At 43.5% G+C, this 20752-nt stretch overlaps 1 protein-coding gene across 4 annotated transcripts in view; it reads right to left on the bottom strand.

Annotated features, from left to right (window-relative positions):
* Nucleotides 1–20752, bottom strand: part of l(2)gd1 (lethal (2) giant discs 1) — a 39034-nt gene that overhangs the window by 9011 nt on the left and 9271 nt on the right. For 2 of the 4 annotated variants that reach the window (XM_070540059.1, XM_070540060.1), the window contains exons 6-19: nucleotides 19537–19648; nucleotides 17118–17288; nucleotides 15906–16075; nucleotides 14788–14872; nucleotides 12086–12199; nucleotides 10951–11105; nucleotides 10243–10315; nucleotides 9391–9573; nucleotides 8219–8358; nucleotides 6214–6270; nucleotides 5377–5502; nucleotides 4489–4547; nucleotides 4067–4183; nucleotides 2417–2481 (exon numbers count right to left, since the gene is read on the bottom strand). In XM_070540059.1, coding sequence (XP_070396160.1) covers nucleotides 2417–2481; nucleotides 4067–4183; nucleotides 4489–4547; nucleotides 5377–5502; nucleotides 6214–6270; nucleotides 8219–8358; nucleotides 9391–9573; nucleotides 10243–10315; nucleotides 10951–11105; nucleotides 12086–12199; nucleotides 14788–14872; nucleotides 15906–16075; nucleotides 17118–17288; nucleotides 19537–19648 — 1627 coding nt within the window. Of the gene's footprint in view, nucleotides 1–646; nucleotides 1237–2416; nucleotides 2482–4066; nucleotides 4184–4488; nucleotides 4548–5376; nucleotides 5503–6213; nucleotides 6271–8218; nucleotides 8359–9390; nucleotides 9574–10242; nucleotides 10316–10950; nucleotides 11106–12085; nucleotides 12200–14787; nucleotides 14873–15905; nucleotides 16076–17117; nucleotides 17289–19536; nucleotides 19649–20752 lie in introns of those variants that run through there. The other 2 variants (XM_070540062.1, XM_070540061.1) reach the window with 2 other exon arrangements.

The following is a 20752-nucleotide window of genomic DNA, read 5'->3' as shown; positions in this document are numbered from 1 at the left end:
CGCTCAGCAAGTGACTACAGCACCCCACGGTGGTCACAGTATCTACGCTACATGGCACAGTAGCTACATGCAACCGTAGTACGCATGCACAGTGTTTGCTTCGTGCACAACAGGGCTTGAATGCGCGCTCGCACTTGTATGCTCCTGTCTGGCCATGCTACATGGTGCAGACTGGCTTTGTCCTGCACCAGCATGACTGGTGGACAGTAGCCACATCCAAACTTGCACATATTGAAGTGCTGTCAATAGCTCAACATGAAGCGAAATCTGCCAAGGTATGTAGCCAGGAGCAGCCAGGAGTGAGCGCACACTGGCAAGCGTGCATACGGTGTGACCTTAAGTTTTGCATGGTTTAAGGCTAGTCGAGTATTCAAAACGAAATTAGCAAGACCCAACGGCTACAACACCAATAAGCAGTCTGGCCAAAGTTTGTTTCCTACACAGGCAGTCGTGGCCGAGCGTGAGCAGACGATAGCTTCTTCCGGAAGTACGTAATTCTTATCGAAATTTGAAACCACATTTTCACTTACTTCAGCTTGTTTATTAAAGTGGGTCAATAAATATACACAGCACAAAGAAGCACACTGATTGAAACACCCTTCTTGATTGATGTCAACTGTTGACCAATAGCAGCAGTGTACGGGAACATGCTATATGACGAAATATAGCACCCGAGAAAAGTGAGCAGAAGGCTTCTGTTGAAAAGAGTGCGTTTGAGCCCGAGGGGTGGTTCAGGACCTCTTTTAAGTACACTGTGTCACACAAATACACGCATGCCCTTCATGACCTGAAAGTACCAGGTATGCAACACTTAAAGAAAGGAAAGGCACTCAAGATAGATGACAGTTATTGTTTGGGAACAAGAAAAGTGCCAGAAGGTGCAAGGTTTTTTTTTTTTTCAGCGCTTCCTTCCAGATGTTGTTTCAATCACTGCAGTACAGCAAAATATAACACTTCACAATATACTGACAGAACATAAGCAAACATTGAAAATGGGCAACAGCTAGTAACATCTTTGTACTATTCAAGGATTTCTAACGCAGGCTGAATATTTCAAGGAAAACAAGTATGAAATAAGAAGAAGCTAGTAAACACGACTAAGTTCAGCACTAGGATGTATTTCATCATCAACTACACCTCGTATAAACACTAAGCAGTGCTTGCAGTGACGTGAATGCTTGGCTTAATGAAGTTCTCACGAGATCCAGAGTACAGCAAACATTCTCAGCTCCAAGCCTGCAAGTGTCAAGCCATGTTCCCAAGCAGAAAAGCAAGCATGAACATGCAAAGTGTCATCAAAAACATGTTAGAATGTTAGTGATACAGAGTGTCACAGTCACAGTGCAAAACATAGAATGAATGCATGCAAAGCGATAATGCTGTGCCCCTCCAGCCAATAACAACAACCAAACACAGACATCGTCATTAGCTCCAAACATGCAATGTAACAGTGACGTACATTTCAACCTCTCTACCACAAGTTAGGAACAGATATACTATGTGTAATGATGACTGTCTTCAATTAATAATAGGGGATTTGAGGTAAAATGGCAGTACTTCCTAACACGTTGATAGCAATGGCGAACGTCAATACTTATGTGATATCTAAAAGCCAACATTTCACGAATTTTTCTTTTAATTACAGACTCTAGGGTGCAAGTTGTAAGTGCATAATTGAAACTGGCCAGTACTCAAAGTATAACCTTTTGCTAGTAACTGCAAAGATCCTGATTTGCAAAGTATGGGCTCGAACTGTGCCACAGAATGTGTTGCCGTTCCAGTGAACAGTCTTCTGCAATGCATTTTCCCACAGTGTGGAACCATACTAATTGTAACAGCAATTGATTTTGCTGCAGATTATAAGTACACTTATTCCTTGAAACTGGAAAAGTGCCCAAAATTTATAGCAAGAGATTGTGCTTAGAGTACTGGCAAACTTCAATTCTGCAACTACAACATACCAGCTTGAGTCATTAATTAAAATGTATTAAGAAAACATTAGATTAGGTATTGTGGCATTCGCACAGGTTCTGATGTCTGCCAGCGCTGTGAGGCTTCGTCAACAAACATTTTTCCTGACATCTCATATTTTTAATTATCACAGGCTGTTGTTGCCAAGATGTGAGACACTACAGAAGATATTTGTGAATACACAATGTAAGAAGTCAGCTTTAAGGGAATCAAATCTCTGTCACATGATGCTGGTTTATTATTATTGTTTGAATCAGAACATAACCAAGCTGTACTAAATACTAGGCCGCCATGTGACTCTGGTGCTAGATTCCTGCAAGACAGTCAACACTCGGAATCTTTACCACAAAGAACATAGAAGAAGTGGTTGACATGAAAAGCATTCTATGCCACATGCCATGAGCACTGCATATGAGGCTCACAAAGACTGGACAAAAATATTCACCTGGCAGGTTGACTCCTCTCACTATTGAGACCTCAATGTCAGTATCTGTCAGGTCATGGTTGCAGCTGGGAGAAGACAGACAGGGGACATTTTTTACCATGTTGCAGCCAATTTATTAGTTTGCAGTCATGCAGTCAATCATTCCTCGTAGTTGGAAAATTAGTACACATTGGACTCTCTTTAAATGGAACCTCAAGGGAGCACAGAAATTGGTTCTGTTTATCAGGAGTTACATTTACTGAGAGACATTGCAGAGAGCACTGCATGAATACAACACAAACCAGCCATAAGGATGGTGTTCTGTTTAACCGGCAGTTCCGTTTAAGCGATTTCCGTTTACCAAAATTACACTGTACCTGCTTTGACTAGCCTTCAAGATGGCACACAGATATAAAAGTGCAAGGTTTGAACACGCTACTCAAGTTACCTCAATTAAATGCAGCACTCAGTGATGCAGCACTCTTCGAAACAGCCAGAAACAATTTGGCTCTTAACAGCTGAAACTTAATAAAGTCCAATCACACAAACATACGGTACCCTATCAACATAAATTAATAAGCTGAGAAGTAAAAAGAAATTGACACAGTTTCACGTCCCAAGGCTACACATGCACTCTTAAGCTGTCATGCCCCTGGGCTCCGGGTTACCTAGGGGGATCCTTCAAGTGCACTGAAATGCTTTTCGATGTCTTTCCCATCTGTAGACAATGCTACAATGAACATGTGAGCACAATATCATTCCGCTGCATGTAGCCAGGGAACCTACAATCTTACATAATAGATTGCTCATTCCCGTGCAGCACTCTGAAACCCTGCCTTGCAAAGGGAGTGAAGACTGTCCAAAGTAAAAAACAAAAAAGTCGCAGTTTTGCCCAAAAGGCGAAGCATCGATTACGATAGCAAATTAAGCAAGATAAGCGCGGCAACAGCAGTGAGCAAATTCATCTGTGTGCCGTCTCTCGCTTCAATGCACACTAAACATTAAAATCACAGCGCATACGAAGCTACTGACACTGGGCGCACTGTCTACATCACAGGTCACTTTGAAGATGTGGACCGCGCAGGACACACTTTGTTCACATCACTGATCGGCTTCAAGATTCGCCGGCCACGCAGGTGCGCTTTGTGCACATCCCAGGTTGCTTTCACGATACGGCGGCGCCCCGTAAGCAGCAGCCGCCAGAGTAGAATCCCCTCTCTCCCCCCAGCCCTGTGCATCGTGCACGCAAAAGACTGCACGTTTCCGTCCCGCCTTCCTCCCACGCATGCGCAACGTTGAGCCACAATCGTCGGCTGACCCTCACAAGTCACATGTCAGCCCGTGTCGACACAGCGACATGTTTCATGCGCCCGATTTTGAAAAAAATTGCTGCCAATTTCATCCGCTGTAGCCCACAGTCCGTTTTAGCGCCGTCCATTAAAAGCGAACTTCATTGCGTTCTAAAATAGGTAGAACAAACTAAGGCTGAAATATGGTCCATTACAACCGAAAGTGCTGTATGCGGGCCCGTTGTAACGAGCGTAGACTGTACTCCTTACATTCCAATCCGCATTTATGTTTTCAAAGTGCCATATTGCCAACGGAATTTTCCATGTTATTTCATTCTGCGGCTAATTACGGTAAAGCTTTAGGCAGGCCAGCAAGCCTTACCGAACTATTGAGAATACTCTGGTTTCATAGTGGAACCGTGGAAGTGGGTCATTGCGCTGCCTGAGGTTTTTCACCACCAGCAGATCTCGATTGGTGTCCTGAGCAAGCTTCTCAAACCTGGGCGGAACCAAGAGAAACTTGATGGTATCAAAACAACAACAACAAATATGCAGGCAAGGCACATTACACACTCTCCACAAAATGTGTACACACATATGCAACATAACTATGAAAGAAATAAAAGTGGCACCATGGACAAGTAAAACACCTCCATAATTTGCCATAATGTGTGTCATGATACTAAAGTAATCACGTTGTTATGCAGAATGCTGCCGACTTCAAATAGCACATTCAACAAAGCAGCTAAGACAGGCACATTTAGGCAACCTGAGGTGGATAATGAAGATTGTGGCATTGCTCACTTGGTTCCAGAGGCTACATCTCCCAACTTGAAGAAATGGTCTTTGTTCTGAACGCACATCTGTAACACAGTGCAAAGAAGATGGTGCTTCATCTGCACTCATGGTGACCTGGTCTAACATGAAACACACTGAAACATGAAACATGAAACACACTGTCCAGGTTGCAGGAAAGCAATCACAGGAAGCACAAGCACACCCCTACAGACAGTGTTTTGTCTCTGGTGGTTGCTACCAGAGTGACATATGTTGAATCAAATGAACAGGACACGCTAACCCTAACATTAGTCCATCTAATGTGACACTAACTAAACTAGTAGGAAACTACCACAATAATTTAACTAATACTAAACTGTACATGCCTACAGTCTGCATCCTGCCTGCAGTGTTTGCAACCTGATTTGTGTATGATGCCTAGAATGTGTATGGTACTATGAAATGAAAACACTAACATGAGCACACTTCACCTCACACTAAACAAACTGACACTGAATGAATGAATGAATGAATGAATGAATGAATGAATGAATGAATGAATGAATGAATGAATGAATGAATGAATGAATGAATGAATGAATGAATTTTTGGGTTTTATGTGCCAAAACCATGATTTTATAATTAAGCATGCCATAGTGGGGACTTTAGATTAATTTTGACCACCAGGGGATCTTTAATAGGCCCACAATGCACCGGCCACGGACATTTTTGCATTTCGCGCCCATCGAAAAGCAGCCGCCATGGTCAGAATTTGATCCTGCAACCTCGTGCTTAGCAGTCCAACACAACTAAACTAACACTAACAAATGCTCTGTGTATTCATTACAATAATGCATGGAAGACCACACAACACCTTACTGCAGTGAAGCGAAACATTTGACATTTAACTTTTACCTCGTGTTGTTCCACCAGCTCTTGTTCAAGTGTCTGGTACATCTGTTCAATGTTCTCGTCCTTGGGTTCACAGTCGGATGCCTCGACAACCACGAAGTCTTCCTGAAGCTGAGGTGGAATTGGGATCTGCAAGCACAAAAACACCACGTCACTGCATCAGCAGCAGCAAACAGACACACCCTGTGTGGGACAAGGGCCCAGTGCTCTCAACCTTAACCTAACTTCACAGTCACTCCACATAAAATTCTCAGCAGCCACCTTCTGCGTTACTTTCCCTCTGTACTCTGACTGTTACTCTAAGAAGTGACTGACATACATACTGGGTTGGAGTGAAGAACTTTACTGTGGTACTGCAGGACGCGCTTAGCACGTAGCTGGCATCTCCCACATAGGGACAGACAGGGAGTTACCTATTATAATGGAAACAAACCTACTGAAGATCTCCTGTAGTAGATATCGCAAGTCTGTCACATATGCTGGATTACCTGAAGAGGGGGACGCTACTTGCATGGCAAACTGCAGACTTACAATGGGTAATTAACAAATTAACTTCATAATTATTCATTTCGAGCCTACATCCTAACTGAGGAACCGAAACCAAGCAGTAATGAAGGCAATATCAGCTTAGCGAAGGTCCTGTGCTCAGCACCTGCTTCAAGGAACATGGCCTCAAAATGTGTGACAAATTGCATTGACGTTGTAGTTAACACTTGTCAGCACTGCTAAAAATTGAGTGCTGGTGACAGAATGTGTGACACATGGATATCTTTAGCAATGTGTAGAAATAGCTGTAAGAAAATGAGTGGTCTATATAAAAATGCAAAGAAAATTACTCACACTTGATGCATCAATTGGAAGGCCGCACTCGGTAGCCTGGATCATGGGATCTATTCCCTGCAAGCACAAACTGGTCAGTCAAAGTGCTTAATATAATGCCCTTCAGGCCCTATGTGAACAATTGTGCATACCAAGATGGTGCATGAAAAGCTGAAGCACTGATGAATATAATGATGTTTAAAGCATGTCGTACAAATTTTAAAAGACTTCTGATTGGACGTGTGCTGTAAGTTTGAGTAGCATGCATACAGTGTTTCACTAAAATGAGTTAAATGGTAGGTGACTGGGTATTTCCTTTCACTGTCAATACGGCACCAGGTATAGTGGCATCGCATGTCTTTCTTTTTCCACATTATCTTACATTAGGCATATTTCTCAAGTGGCCGAAGAGGTACCTTTCTAAGTTTGAGTCATGAAATAATTCTCATATCCGACATTCCTATGGAGTCCACATCTTGTAAAGTTTACAAAATTGGCTGAAGAATCCGAAATTCTTCATCTGTTCTGCTGCAGTACGCTTGATTCTGAAGATGCAAGAAATGTTGTGAAACCAAATTTTAAATGGAACAAAATGGAGCAATAACTTTATGAGCCTTCCAATGGCGAAATGCCACTTTTTCAATCGTACATTAGCGACGGTATCGATCGACAACTGAAGAAGGAAGACTACGTCCAGTGCAAATGCATATTTGCTAATGGCGCGAAAAACATAGAATGAATGAAAAGAACAGATACACACTTCCAAATTATGTTTAATGAGAGCAATGTGCCTCCTCTTTTTACATAAAGCTATAGAGCCTGGGTCGTCAAACTTGCCGGATTCAAAATAAAGTTTTTTCCATCCATAGTCATATGTTTTTAAAGTGTGAAAACAAGGCAAGGTAACCACCATAACATTTTCGCATCAGAAGGAACTTAACTATGAAAAAAAGTCTTCTATCCACAATATTTCAAACGAAAATCAAGCTCACTTTTGTTCAGCAAGACTGATGCAGCACTGATAGATGTATCTGATATGAACCATATGTGAAATGCCTCAGCAACTTATCTGGTAAGTTGATCCCTTAGCCTCATTAACTATTCTTTTATCGAAGAAAAACAGGAGCACTTACGAGAAAGGACCACTTAGTTGTAACCTTCAGCCCTTCCCAAATAAAAAACATCTTTGAATGTGCGCTTATTGTAAGAGTTTGTCTTTAGCAAGTAAAGAAGGATAGCAAGCTGTATTTTTCCACATATAACCTACAACCTCAATTACAACACTTCAAAAAAATATCCGCATATGACCCACCAAGATAACTGCTAAGAGTTCCAATTTTTGTAAAAACAGTTAGGCACATTGGTCAACCCAAAAAGACGTTCCAGAAATATTTTACGCTTTGGGGTATTTAGTCATTACTGCTCACACTGTTGCTCTCGCTTGAAGTGCCGTCACGAATGATGCAGACGGTACCTTCTACTTCACATCTCCGGTCAGCACCTCTGTTTCCCCATCTCTTCGGCCACACTGACAATCTCCCGCTTATGCTACATTGCAATGGACTGCAGTCAAGCACAGCTCATCGTGATCCGAGCTCTGGTTTGTCGGCATCCTATTTGCAAACTACAGCCATGCTGCCAGACTGGAGAATGCACACGCATATGCTCTAGTCCAGTCAGAAAGGAGCTTCAACACGACACGGCAGGGAGGGGGTCAGCTTCCCTAGCACACAACAAAACTTTGAATGGAGGAAGCCCAACGGTGCAGCACACACTGCCACCAAGGCACACCTAAAGGCAAAATTAACATATAGCCTACATCCCAACGTTGCTGTTAATTTTTTTTTCAACTTTCAACTTTTTGGGGCGGATTATACATGCAAAAATACTGTAAGCAAGAAACTAATATGTCACAAGGTCACACAACGACTTTAAAACTGCTACACAATTTCAGCTGCCACGATGCTTCAAGTGAGCAGGTAGTATACAAGGGCACTCAAAAACATAACCACAAGGGCGTACACACCTTCATTGTGCGGAGGTACTGCTTGGCCTGTTCCACCTCGCCCCGACGTTTGGCCTCCAAGGCTGCCTCTCGGAACAGCCTCTGCCGCTCCTGCAGGAACTGCATTTGCTTGTCGATGGTGGTCGACAGGCCACGACGCACTGTAAAGAACGGGCAGAATAAACATGGAACAGCCCTCAGTGCAATCTTGATAAAACTGCAGAATCCAGGCAGCGAATAGCTATTATTCATGACAGTGTCAATTCAACTGGATTCCTTTATTACTTAAGCAAATAGTCAAGCTTAGTCATAAAACTTTGCATCCAACACATGCATTCGGCAGCATGTATTGAATATGTGATTATAATTATTGTTGGTTAAAACGAAGGTACGTTCCAATCAAGTCAAATTCTCGTTTGGTTTGATGGAAAGATAGCTTTGCTATATCGAATATTTGTCATAAGCATGTAATCTTTACATGCTTATATCAGATAGGAAAGATTTAGATTTATCTTACTATATTTGATAATTCGCTATATCCATTTATATCTATGTTCGTTATACCAATTTTCAACTGCATAAAACATGAATGTCAGTCCACACGGTGAAATACACTGGGCAGCTGCTGCTGTCCTTGCAAAGCAAATCCTTGACAGATGTTTGTCAATCGGACAACTGATACATCAAAGGCAGCGAAGCTGTATAAGTAAGTTGTCACACCTTTCAAAAGTACTACGCATCTGTTTGCTGGCTTTTCGTGTCACTCGAGCGCAGCAGCAGTTGCTGATGCATTGGAGCACAGTCGTGGCTGGCTGTTCTTAGTGACAGCTCCCACGTGGTGTGTGTTGCGGCAACACAGTATCCGTTTTCACCCCCATAGCCCTACGAACTCCTAGCTGACCTCCAACGTGGAGCTGGCATAGTGCGCAATGAGAAACAAAAATTACGACGTAATTACTGATCAAAAGAAGCACACATATACCTAGCTTGTCTATTCAAATGAGGCTCCCACAAGGTAACCTTTATTTTGCGATCATTAATCATTGCACTTCAAAGCAAATGCCCAGCTTTGACACATGTCACATTTCATTTACATTTGATATCGACTAAGCCATCACATATCAGCCTTCGCTGCCACACAAAAATTGTTGCAGCACTTCCTGTGACCGCTTCGCTGTAAAAAGGACTCTCACATGGCTTTTTCGGGGAACCGGACCCAGGCTGCCCTGCTCTAGCAGCAGCTGCACCTGGCTGGGGAGCAGGTGGCTTGGCAGCAGGCTTAGGGGCTGGCTTCGGCGCTGGCTTTGGCGCTGGCTTCGGTGGCTCTGGATTTGGAACAGGGGCAGCCTCGGAGGGAACAGGGATTGGCCCGAAACCTGAAACGCCAAGTGCGTGGTCACACTGAACAGAAGATAAGCAATAGAGTGCAGTCTAACAGAAACCCAGAATGCAACCACATCTAGTAACTGGATGCAGTTGCATCTGGATTATTTCCAGGAGAATAGAAGCCCACATTTTTTGGTACCACAGGGGAAAACTGCTTTTGCTGGCACTCTGGCTAGATGGAGCGGTGAAAGTGAATGTGACAAACAAAACTAATAAGTTGCCACACTTCTAAAAGCACTTTCTTTTACTGTGCCATTGTTGAATGCCTCGACAGACTGGGCTACAGAAATTTCACGATATGTAACAGCAAATGCAATTGACTACCTCAAGACACTGCATGCCGGATATTTTGTTAGGCAAATGTGAAAGTGACTGAGGATACAAGTACACAAAAAATTGGAGCTCGAACGACAAAACCGAAAGCAACCTAGGGACAAATTTTATAGCAATTCTTATCTTTCGATTCTATTTATTTATTATCTTCTATTCTTTTGAGTAAGAGACCCCAGAGATAAGAGAGATGGCACAGTGCTTTCATGTGAGCTGGCAACAAAGATAAAAAAGAATGGAGAGATGAGAAAACTTGTTAGTACAATAATACAGCTCCCACTTCAAAAATATAGCAAGTCGCTCGCTACGACGCATGCTGTTTTACCTACCGGGAGGAGCTGGTAGTTCCTCAAAGTCGACTGGTTTTCCAGCCTTGTACAGTTTGATGGCATCTTCATATTGCTGCGAAAAAGAAGCAAATCAAATTAACAATGCAAATTAGAGAGTGAATGCATTCCTATTCGTTCTTGCATAGCAAGCAGTTCACTTTGTCTCCAATGAGGACAAGCTTAGTAATGGGCACATAGCGCATGCCAAGACCTTACACAGGAAACAGCAGCACATCTTGAAAGTGATACTTGAATGTCCGCATTTGCGGTGTTAGTGAGCCTTTGTTTAACAACATACAGCATGAATCATCTAAAGTAACTATGCTCCACGTTACAAGTGATGTGTTTCTCAATGCCAATGCGCTGAACGCTGATGCAATCTTAGATGATCAGTTCCTTGTAGAGCAAACACTGAATGCAGAGTGCTTTAGAGCCAGTTCTTAACTATCTATTTTACAACCTGCTGCTGAAGCATTTTTCACCATGCTTCCACATTAACAAGCCCAGCGATCAACAATTCTACACGCAAGCTAGTCTATATGGCAACATGGGACAGTGAACAAATGCTACGATTGAAATAAACGTTGTCCTTATCTCTGTACCAAGATTTTTCTTTCTTTTTTTTTTTGCACTCCGATTTGCTTTTTAACACGTGTCACACAATTTCTTGGCAAAAAAGCATGGCCATCATAGATGCACAGGACCCACCTTGACAATCCGTTCAAGCCGCCGAGCCTTTCGATCGTTCCCTTGTTCCTTGGCTTCATTGAACGTGTTCTTGTACTTGTCGAGCCTCTGCTGAAGCGCTTCCATTATGGTGGCTGGTGGAGGGGGCCCCCCAAATAAGGATGGATCGTCCACAACTGCATAACAACAGGAAACAAAACAGTTCCTACAAAGCCATCTTGCTTGTTTGAGCTTCAGATGAAAAAGAAGATAAAAAAAACATTGAGCTTTAAAGGAAAGAAGAGTACTAAATTAAGCCGTATTAGGAGATTACACTTCTGCAGTAGTGAAATGGCTGCTCTTACTGTGAGAGAAGGCTTGATAAGCCAGCAAAGACACAAAAACGAAAGGCAAGGGGCATTTCTGCTACAGAGAGCTAGAATTCATGGGAAGTGTACCGGCCGATGAGCCCCGAGTCTCATCGCACGGTTCACGCAAAGTGGTACTTGTAATGGCAGTGTTGTCGTCACTCACTACCGAACGCCTCTAGCAAACCATAGCTCTAGCCATGGCTAGTCCGGAGCATGCGTCTGGCCTGACCTCAGGTGCGCACTCTGGACAGGGCACGGTCCAGCGTGCAACGCGATTCACGTTCACTATTTGTCCAATGAGGCATCGCCACTACTGGCGACACAAAACGCATCAGACGGGGAGGCGCAGTCATGCCACTCAAAACAGTTCTAGTGCACTCTACTGCAGCTGCGCTGAGGTGCCACTGCCATTACGAAAGCCACGCACAGCAGACGCAGTACAAAGATAAAGCATATATATATATATTTCATTTATTTAACTATTTCATTGTTTAACTAACTATTGGCTGATCATGAAATCAGCCAATAGCGTTGGTGGCCAAGCTGCTTTCAATGACGCTGCATGATGACATTGTGGAAGCGACAGCAAGCGATTTTTCGCTGTGCTTGACAGTTGATCGTGAATTTCCTGCTCCCTCTACAACAGACCGGCAACATTTTCTTACTAAGCTCGGCAAGTGTTTCATGGCTCTTTCAAGTGTCCCTTTAACTAGGAACACTGAAAGCCACCATCACGTACATTGAACAGCTGGCACAACACCAAATACCTGAGCGTCAGCATCTACCCGATAACAGTGGGGTGTTACCATTTTCGTCGATGTAAGACGGCACTGTAGTGTTGTCACCCGAAGCCTGTTTCTGGGCCTCGGCAGTTGGCACACTAGGTGGCGCTGCTGGAGCTACCGTGGCTTGGTCAGCACCTACCAAAGGAAGTTTACCATGTGTTTCAGATAAGAGAGTAATAAACCCTAGCTCAGATGCACAATATAGAATCCAAAATTCTTCACATCAGTTTTCCGTTCCTACAGCTCACATATGATACAAATTTTCAGTTAAAGAGTGTTAATTTGGGCCAACAGGTTAGATACTTGGGCAAGGATACAGCCCTTTAGAACGGGGTGAGAGGAGACAACAGACAAGATGGCTGCAAGAGAAATCAAATGAAAATTGGGCTCGCTAGGAAGCGTACTGACACATGAAAAAAAAAACAGACCCCCCAGCATTTCTCAAACTGCGATTGGACCCCGCTTGACCTAACGATTAACATTGATTCTTGTTTGCAGCGTTATCGTGGCCTGAAGAACATTTTCATGTAGAAATGATGACAACAGCTTTGATAACTAGTCCAGAAATTGAGGTCACAGTCAGTGGTGGGATCAATTATTTTTTTTCACACAAGGACATGTAGGTTTGCTGTCGTTGGCATGAAGAAGCATGGGTCATTGACAAATCACAATGCAGCAATCTGACTGCATTATTATTTGCTAATGTCTTTTACTGCAAAATTAATGATCGCGAGCTGCAAAATGTAGCAAACCAAGCTTGCCTTGTCAGTAAATTTCTTCCACAATTGGTGACATTCACAATCAGGACACCAGTGCCCTAGGGGGTGGGAGAGTGCAGAGTGGGGGTAAGTTGACGCGCATCTCAGCTGTGGCTGCGCATGGCTGTAAGCGCAGCCAAGCGCGACCCTGCTTTAAAGGTAATCTGCGGCGCATGCAGAGTGGGCGTGCCGAGTTGGCGTGGCACCACGTAAGCTGTCTTACTGCGTGTTTATCATCAGAGGTTGCGTAATCTCAAGTTTCGGTGACCCGTTGGAGCGAGAGGCAGACATTCGCTTCCCACTGCCGGCGTTTTCCCCGATAGCGCCATCCCAGTGCGGGCAATGCTATCAGCTGTGGGGGCGAAGTGCACGTGAAAGTGTACCGCCGAGAAGATATTATCAGCATGCGTGGCATGAAACAGTATCATTCATCGCCGACTCCCAAATTTATCAAAATGGATTGTTTTCTCATACAAATTTGCTTTTTCAATTGCCCGATAATTCTGAAAATTCTGCGGCCCCTTCCCGTCTAAGAAAAACCGATCGGCGACTCCACTTATTTGCATAAAAGGTCAAATTTCAATAGAACGAAATTTTGATATAGCAAAGCCAATTGCCGATTCTACCGACTTCATTGTATTGAGGTTTAACTGTATTATACTACTTGGTTGTAGAGTTTGCATCTTATGTTCATGTCTTGTTTCTTCCCTTTCAAAATGTTATTAAAGTAGAAACTTGACTTGATTTCGCTTGTCAAAACTGAGGCAAATGTAGAGCTTATTTTTAGAGTTGCGCGAACAGTGGATTTTCAGTTCGAAGCGAATTTGGAGCGAATAGCGATATTGGCCAAATATCTTCTAATCGAATAGTTGCCGTTCAAAAATCTTGGTTGCAAAGTGGCATGCAAGATAATTCTTGGATACATGCAATTATTAAGCAGACTAATTTGTGAGGATGAGACCACAATTAATTAGGTATGACTTATTTATTGGAATACTTATGTATGGACGAGTATGACTCATTTATTGAAATGATGGAAAAAATAAATGAACTAAAACTGCATCGGTAAAACCAACCGAGCTTCCGCCATTTTGACAATGTTGATGTCATTCACTCATTGCTTTCTTTCAGAATATCATAGTTTAAATTTTGAAACGGTGTTTATGAGTTTTCTCGCAAATAAAGTTTGAGCAATTATGAAGGTTATGAGAAATTTCTAAAGATATTTATTTTTATCCAAAACTTGTTTTTCTAACTTAATGTCTGGATGTAGCGGTGGTGAGAAAAAGAGTGCTGGCAACCAGGGCATCAAGATTGGCAAAGATGGCACTGGCGTATACCGGCATATTTGGAGCTCATTGCTCGATTTCTTTTGCCCATCGTTAAACAAAGTTGATGAAACGAGTACAATTAATATATTTGAAAGCTTCCACTATAATACTTGCACAGTTCTTTTGAACATGTAAGTCTATTTTTTATTTTAAATATCTTGCCTTACTGATTATTAAACAGTAAAAAAAAACTCGCGACCGTTAGTTTGCCAACACTTAGAAAAGCATAAGTATTACGACTGCTCTCGAAGCGAATATCGAATAGCATAATATTCGAAACTACTATTAGAAAATTTGAATATTCACGCAACAAAACTTATGTTAGTGTTGCAGTATATACCAGCTCCCAGGAACTATCAAGCTCCCTTCAGCCTCTCTTCACCCGAGTGCCCCTCAACAAAACTGCTGGAAATAAAATCCCGTTATTTGATTGATTGATTGATTGATTGATTGATTGATTGATTGATTGATTGATTGATTGATTGATTGATTGATCGATTGATTGATTGATTGATTGATTGATTGATTGATTGATTGATCTTAACTGAATTCTCACATCAAACACAACATAGTGTTATCAGGACTTCCTGCTGCTCACGAAGCTTCTGCAAAGCAGTGGAGAAAAAATCCTAACCTTGAAACTCTGGTGGTGGTGGCGGCATTTTCGACAAGTCAACAGGCTGCCCTTGAACCATGGCGGTGAGCACAGCATCGAATTGCTAGAACAAGGCAGACAGGCAGACGAGTTGGGTGATGGCGCATACATATAGGAACAACATGCAAGGAAAATTGAATAAGGATTAGAATTAAAACTTTAAAAGCAGCCTAACTGTTAACTATTGATAGCATTTTATGCCTTGGGGCAACACTTTATTAAAAGCAGCAGCACTAACAAACTCCTCTGCTTTAGAGTCCTGCTTTGCAAGAAGATAACTGAACACACATCTGTATGCCATCGCGCATGTGAAACATTTATTTGCATTCAGCCTTCTCGTGTACAAGCATGTGGAGACCTCGTCAAACTGTCACATGACAAGCTCTCTTAATCCTTGTTCACTGCATTTCCCTTGTGCACACTGCAGGTATGCACAAGATGATGAGAGCGAAGTATTGCTACAGGTACACACAGCCAAAGCTAATCTAGAGAACATCACTACTGTTTGCCCCAAATCCTGAGCAGGAACCGTCAGAGGATGATCGTCAAAGCAGTCAATAGCTTCCTTGTAGATCTGCTGACATGTGCTGCTGGGACTATTGGTAAACGTTGAGCTGTGCTTAGTACTGTGAAGTATGCACAACTCAAAGTACCCTCAGCAGGTAGCATACAGCTTCACCATGTAACGAGACAAGAGACATGCTAATGTTTTCAATTTCATTGCCTTTGTGGTTACGCTATCAGATACGCTGGGGCCAGGGTTTCATTAATGTTGCCCATGCTGCGAAACATTTTTTTTATCCCGTGTCCACTTTCCAAAGCTCCAGCATAGCGTATTGTGTTCAACGTAGGAAATCTCCATGTGATGTACACTGGAACACCAGTTCTGTGTTGTTTTTTTCGTCACCCAAGCTTGCAATCTTTGAGAAGACACTGGACAAACAGCATGTAACACACACACACACACACTCAAGGCCGGGACAAGATGCCAACACCGCAGTTGTCATTGAAGTGTTTGTACAATTGCTATCGCAATAGAAGCCTTGTCTACACACCACTGCATCACAGAAAGATTGTGAGGGAGAAAGTTACTGCACCTTGGCTGTGCGGACGTAGCTAATAGCAGCCTGCTGGTCGCCACGCTTCTTAGCGTTGATGGCAGCTCGCTTGTACTGGTCTCTACGTGTTGCCAGCAACTGCTCCTGCGGGTTGCCAGTGCTGGCAGGTGGCTCCGCCTTTGGAGCAGGGGCAGGCGTTGGATCCGGGCCTGATGTGACAAATGTAAAAGAAGGTAGTGAGTGAGGTCTCCTTAATTAAGATCAACGTGCACCAAATTTTGCCGAGCTACTCCCAGTACCATCTTTGAAGGGAACAGCGGAGAAGTCAGGTCAGGCGAGGGGCAAACACACAGATGGAGCACTCACTTTCAACTGAGTACTACATTAACACTAAGCAACCAGTTTGCAGTTCAAGCCACTTTACATGTGTAAGTGCAACGTATTGCTAGGTCTACATAATTTTCGCTTTGCCAATTTTCACATCAGTCACTAAGGACGTGTATCAGCTACACTCTGATTTTGGAGTTGTCTTTAGTTCAAACGAGAAGGCCCCTGAATGAAACCGGGAGCCGTCAAAATAACAGCAACAACACAAACACACAATCGGTCGTTCAAAAAGAAAGCAAGAAAGTCAAAAGGTAAAAGATAAGAGAAAGAAATGCGTTAAAAGCCCATGAAAAGCAATGAAACGCATCCCCGGGAAATAAAATGTTAAAAAGAAGTTGCACCACGAAAACCAGTGAACATCGCAAAGGAGAACGTCACAAGTAGCTGCACACTTGCACCTATGAGTAATGCATATAATCAAGATCTTTCCTGGAAGGGGAAACAGACAGATGGCTAACATAAGAGGGTTGATGATGCTCAACAGAGAAAACCTCAACAAAGAGTGCTGTCATATCGAGTAGCACGAACTATGGGTCGAAGGGAAAAACCAAACTATCTTTTTCTTTGGCATTTGAGCTATCATTCACGTTCCACTTCTGTCAATGTTGGCGCGCCACTTTTTCCTTTCTTTGTTGTTTTTGCAGCTGTAGAAAATCTCAAGATGGACACAAACTAACACTGCTGCTATTCAGTGCAATTTCTGTGTACTTTTCTTCCTCGAGCTTTGTACAAGTGATAGGTCTTCCAGAATCTCAAGACACCCTTTTGGTTTGCACATTTTTCTAAACCTGGTGAGGGGTTCTAACTGACCGACTTCACAGAACGGCCAACAGTACGGAACAATGTGACGCGCACGACACTCACGCGTAGGTATTGGAGGGGCAGGCCTCCGATGTGGTGGAGTTGGCACTGCACCAGGTCCCGACGGCTCCGCAGGCTTCTCTGCGCTGTCTCCGGCAGGGGTGGGTTGCTCTGAAAGAGGGGTGTCAGATGCATTGCGACCCCGATCCAGTTTGGCCATCTTGGGAAACTCGTCTTCCGTGTTCGAAAAGAGAACAGAAAAAGGGCAGAGGAACATGTTTGCCGGTTCCATGCAGGACAACACAAGGTATACAGTCAAACCTGAACGTAATGGAGTCTCTAAAATCGGCAGAAGTGTCGACGTCCTTTTCCCCCCCAATCGCAGCTATGGCGAATTAGTCAAGCACCTGCCTCATATGCGAGAAGTACAGGGATCAAATCCCAGTGCCACCAGGAATCGACCCGTTTCTTCTAATAAGTAGAGATGTCCCCTAGCCCGATGCTCAGTTGTTTGCAGGGGTTCTCATTTCGAGAACCCCTGCAAGGAGAAATAAAATGAATAGAGATTTTAAAAAGGATGTCTGCCGGTATTATTCCGGCAATTTCCCACCAAGTGGGTGTCTTTTTATTCTTTATCTCTGTAAGGCTGCTTTCAAGATGGGAATCCCTATGAACAGTCGAGCACCTGGAAGCAGGGCATCTCCACTCGTTAGAAAAACCGGCGGAGGTTCCCGGCAGTACCATGCTTCATACCTAGTACCACCCGCATACAAGGCGGACGCCCAACCATTTCGCCACTGCTGTGGCAGGATACTAGCCTTATTCTCAAGAGAGAAGGCACTGTACTTAGTACTGCCGCTTTTACCCTATTCATACTTGCCACCTGCAACAGCGCAACAATGAAAACAAATCGGGCAATGGCATAAGGCCATACATGGAATGCGGAACTATTCTGCGCGGAGTGCACGATACCATACATGACAATATGCATGGCACCCTGTGCCTCTGCTCTACACCACCCTCACCAGCTTATGGCCTCCAAAATCTAGCAGCGCGTTTCGGAGTCCATGGCGAGCTAAGTTAGCCACTGCCTGAGAAGACACCGCTCCACTTCAGCAGCCACACTGTGACCCGCGACGTGCATTGAAAGGTGCGTTTGCAAACAACTGCGCATAATTCCATCATGCGACCGCTGGTGTCTGCAACAGTTATTGCCTCGGCTTTCCTTTGCAGCAGCAGTGAAATATCTTTATACGGCATACTCACGTAAATTATACCAGGGTTATAACAATTTTGTGATCTGTGAAGATCGCGAAATGGCTGTGATCCCAGCAAAGACAGTGGTGTGATGGCCTTTGAGCCACATTCAAAGCAACGATGACAAGCCAGAAGAATTAAAAATGAAGTGTACTGTCGAAGAATGTGGCCCCAGGGCACACGGCCATAGCGAAAGCGAGGCACGCCATGTGAGCACCTGCAAGCAAACTCACAAGTGCGCACCAATCAGAAAAATAAAGCGAGTGAGAAAATTAGAGCGATCAATTGTTTCATTGCTAAACGAGGTTCTGTATTAGTTTTCATGCATCTTGAAAAACGAGGCGCATGCATGGCAGTATCGCCAGTTAGGCGAGCACGCAACTACTAAAAAAAGTATTCCATTGCTTATGGGACAGCCATGCAAGTGAGCATCCTGAAGTAATGCTATGTGATGCATTGAAGAGTTAATGCCTGTAACTCGAAACGATATGTTAGAGAATGCCGATCATGAAGCGCGTAAGTGCAGGCTTGAGCGCACGCCAATAAACTAGGTAAAGCAGGAATACTACTCAACTACCACGATGTTAGCCACAATAAATCGAATCACAAAATGAGTCCTGCCAGAAGCCGAATGGTGACAGCACATTAAAGAATTTTATAAGTCACTAAAAAATTAGATTAGAGGGTTTTCATGCCAAAACTCCGATCTCATCTTGAGGCGCGCCGTAGTGGGGGGCTACAGAAATTTCTACCACCTGGGGTTCTTTAATATGCACTTAAATCTATGAGTACATGGGTGTTTTCACATTTCACCCCCAGTGAAATGCAGCCACCATGGCCGGGATTCAATCCCACGACCTAGTGCTTAGCAGCCCAACACCACAGCCACTAAGCAACCGCGGTCGGTTTTTATAAGTCACTGAAGGTTGCACCACCTCTGGAGCGATGCTAGGCGGTGCTTTGTTCCGAAAAGGCATATTTTAATATGTTCGGTCGCTGTCGTACATATATGTCTGCGACCACTTGGGACTTGTTTCTGCTGCTGTAAATGTATGGTGGGCTTAATTAATGTTAATTTTGTTAATTTACATATGTAAATGACTGCTAGTACAGTGATAAATCCAGCCCAGCACATGTGTCATCTGAGTAGTGCGACACATACCATCAACAAGCAGAGCAACATTTACCATTAAACATACAGTCAGGAGTCCAAATAGAAACTTACGGGAAACTTCTGACGCAGGAGCTGGCGGCTTGGGGATGGCTACCGGGGGAGGAATCTCTTCTTCGCTCACTGGTGCACCCGCCTTTGCTTTCTTCAACAGAGATTCCAAGGTCTGCGGAAACAACAGGCATGTTTGGTTACAACACCAACAAACGACCTCTCAAGATTCCTCACTACTTTAGACTGTACTTCTGGTCTGGCTTTAAAACTGGGTTCACACAACAGGCCAACTTCTATATACGAGCATGACGTGGCTTGCTGCTGCCAAATCGCGTCGCACGCACCAATGTCACAGACGATCGATCTTCTGGCAACACGACTTGTTGGCAGCTTAGGCATGTCATGCTCATCTGCCGAATTGAGTTCATTGTTGTAAATCAAGCTTTAAGAGTTAAAAGGTACACAATGTCCACCATAAAGGGCACCCTCGATTTTGTATTATTTCAGTAGGGTCAAACTATGCGATTACACTAACCCGAATGTTTTCAAAGCACACCATTTGAAAACAATTACTTCCAGATTCGTATTCTGTGCTTTCAGTGAGTGCTTCTTGAACAGCATGAATGTCATTGCAAGTTACATTAAGCTGAGTGCATTAAGTACCAGGCAGTGCAAGCTTTTCTCCATTTTTTCACAGGGTACAGCTTAATGAAATTTTATTGTACTGCTTACTTTGTCTTTTTCCTCTCGATTTGCTTAAGGGAGCCTTGAAACACTTTTAACTAATCATAGAATGGCCTCGCTATTATAGGATGTTGTCCCACGAATCTGAATTTTTCTAATCCTTCAACTATAAGTGGAGTTATCGCACTGATAACTGGCTTGCTCTTTCTTTTGGCTCAGCAAGCTTGCTTGGAAGCTACACGGCTGAAAAGCCAAGAGGGCAAAGCCCCAGTCAAACGTTGAGTGTCACGATGGTGAAAGGGCTCATTCGCAGCACACCGTGGTAGCTGCAGTAGACTATGCTACACAGCGGGCTGCTGCTATCTTGGAGGCCACGCACAGCTGACGCAGCTGCATGCATTACAACGATGAAATGTTATTTTTGTCTTTTCGAGATTGCAGACATACAATCGAACCCACTTATAACAATATTAAAAGGCCATGAAAATTCCATTGTTACATGTAACCGATAATTGTTATAACCGGGCTGCATGAAAAAAAAAATCAAAATGGGGGATGGCATAACTGTTTCGAGAAAACTATAATGGCGGTG

The sequence above is a fragment of the Dermacentor albipictus genome, chromosome 6 (assembly GCF_038994185.2).
Source record: "Dermacentor albipictus isolate Rhodes 1998 colony chromosome 6, USDA_Dalb.pri_finalv2, whole genome shotgun sequence".
In the NCBI taxonomy this organism is placed as follows: Eukaryota; Metazoa; Arthropoda; class Arachnida; order Ixodida; family Ixodidae; genus Dermacentor; species Dermacentor albipictus.
This window is presented reverse-complemented; position numbering and strand designations above follow the sequence as displayed.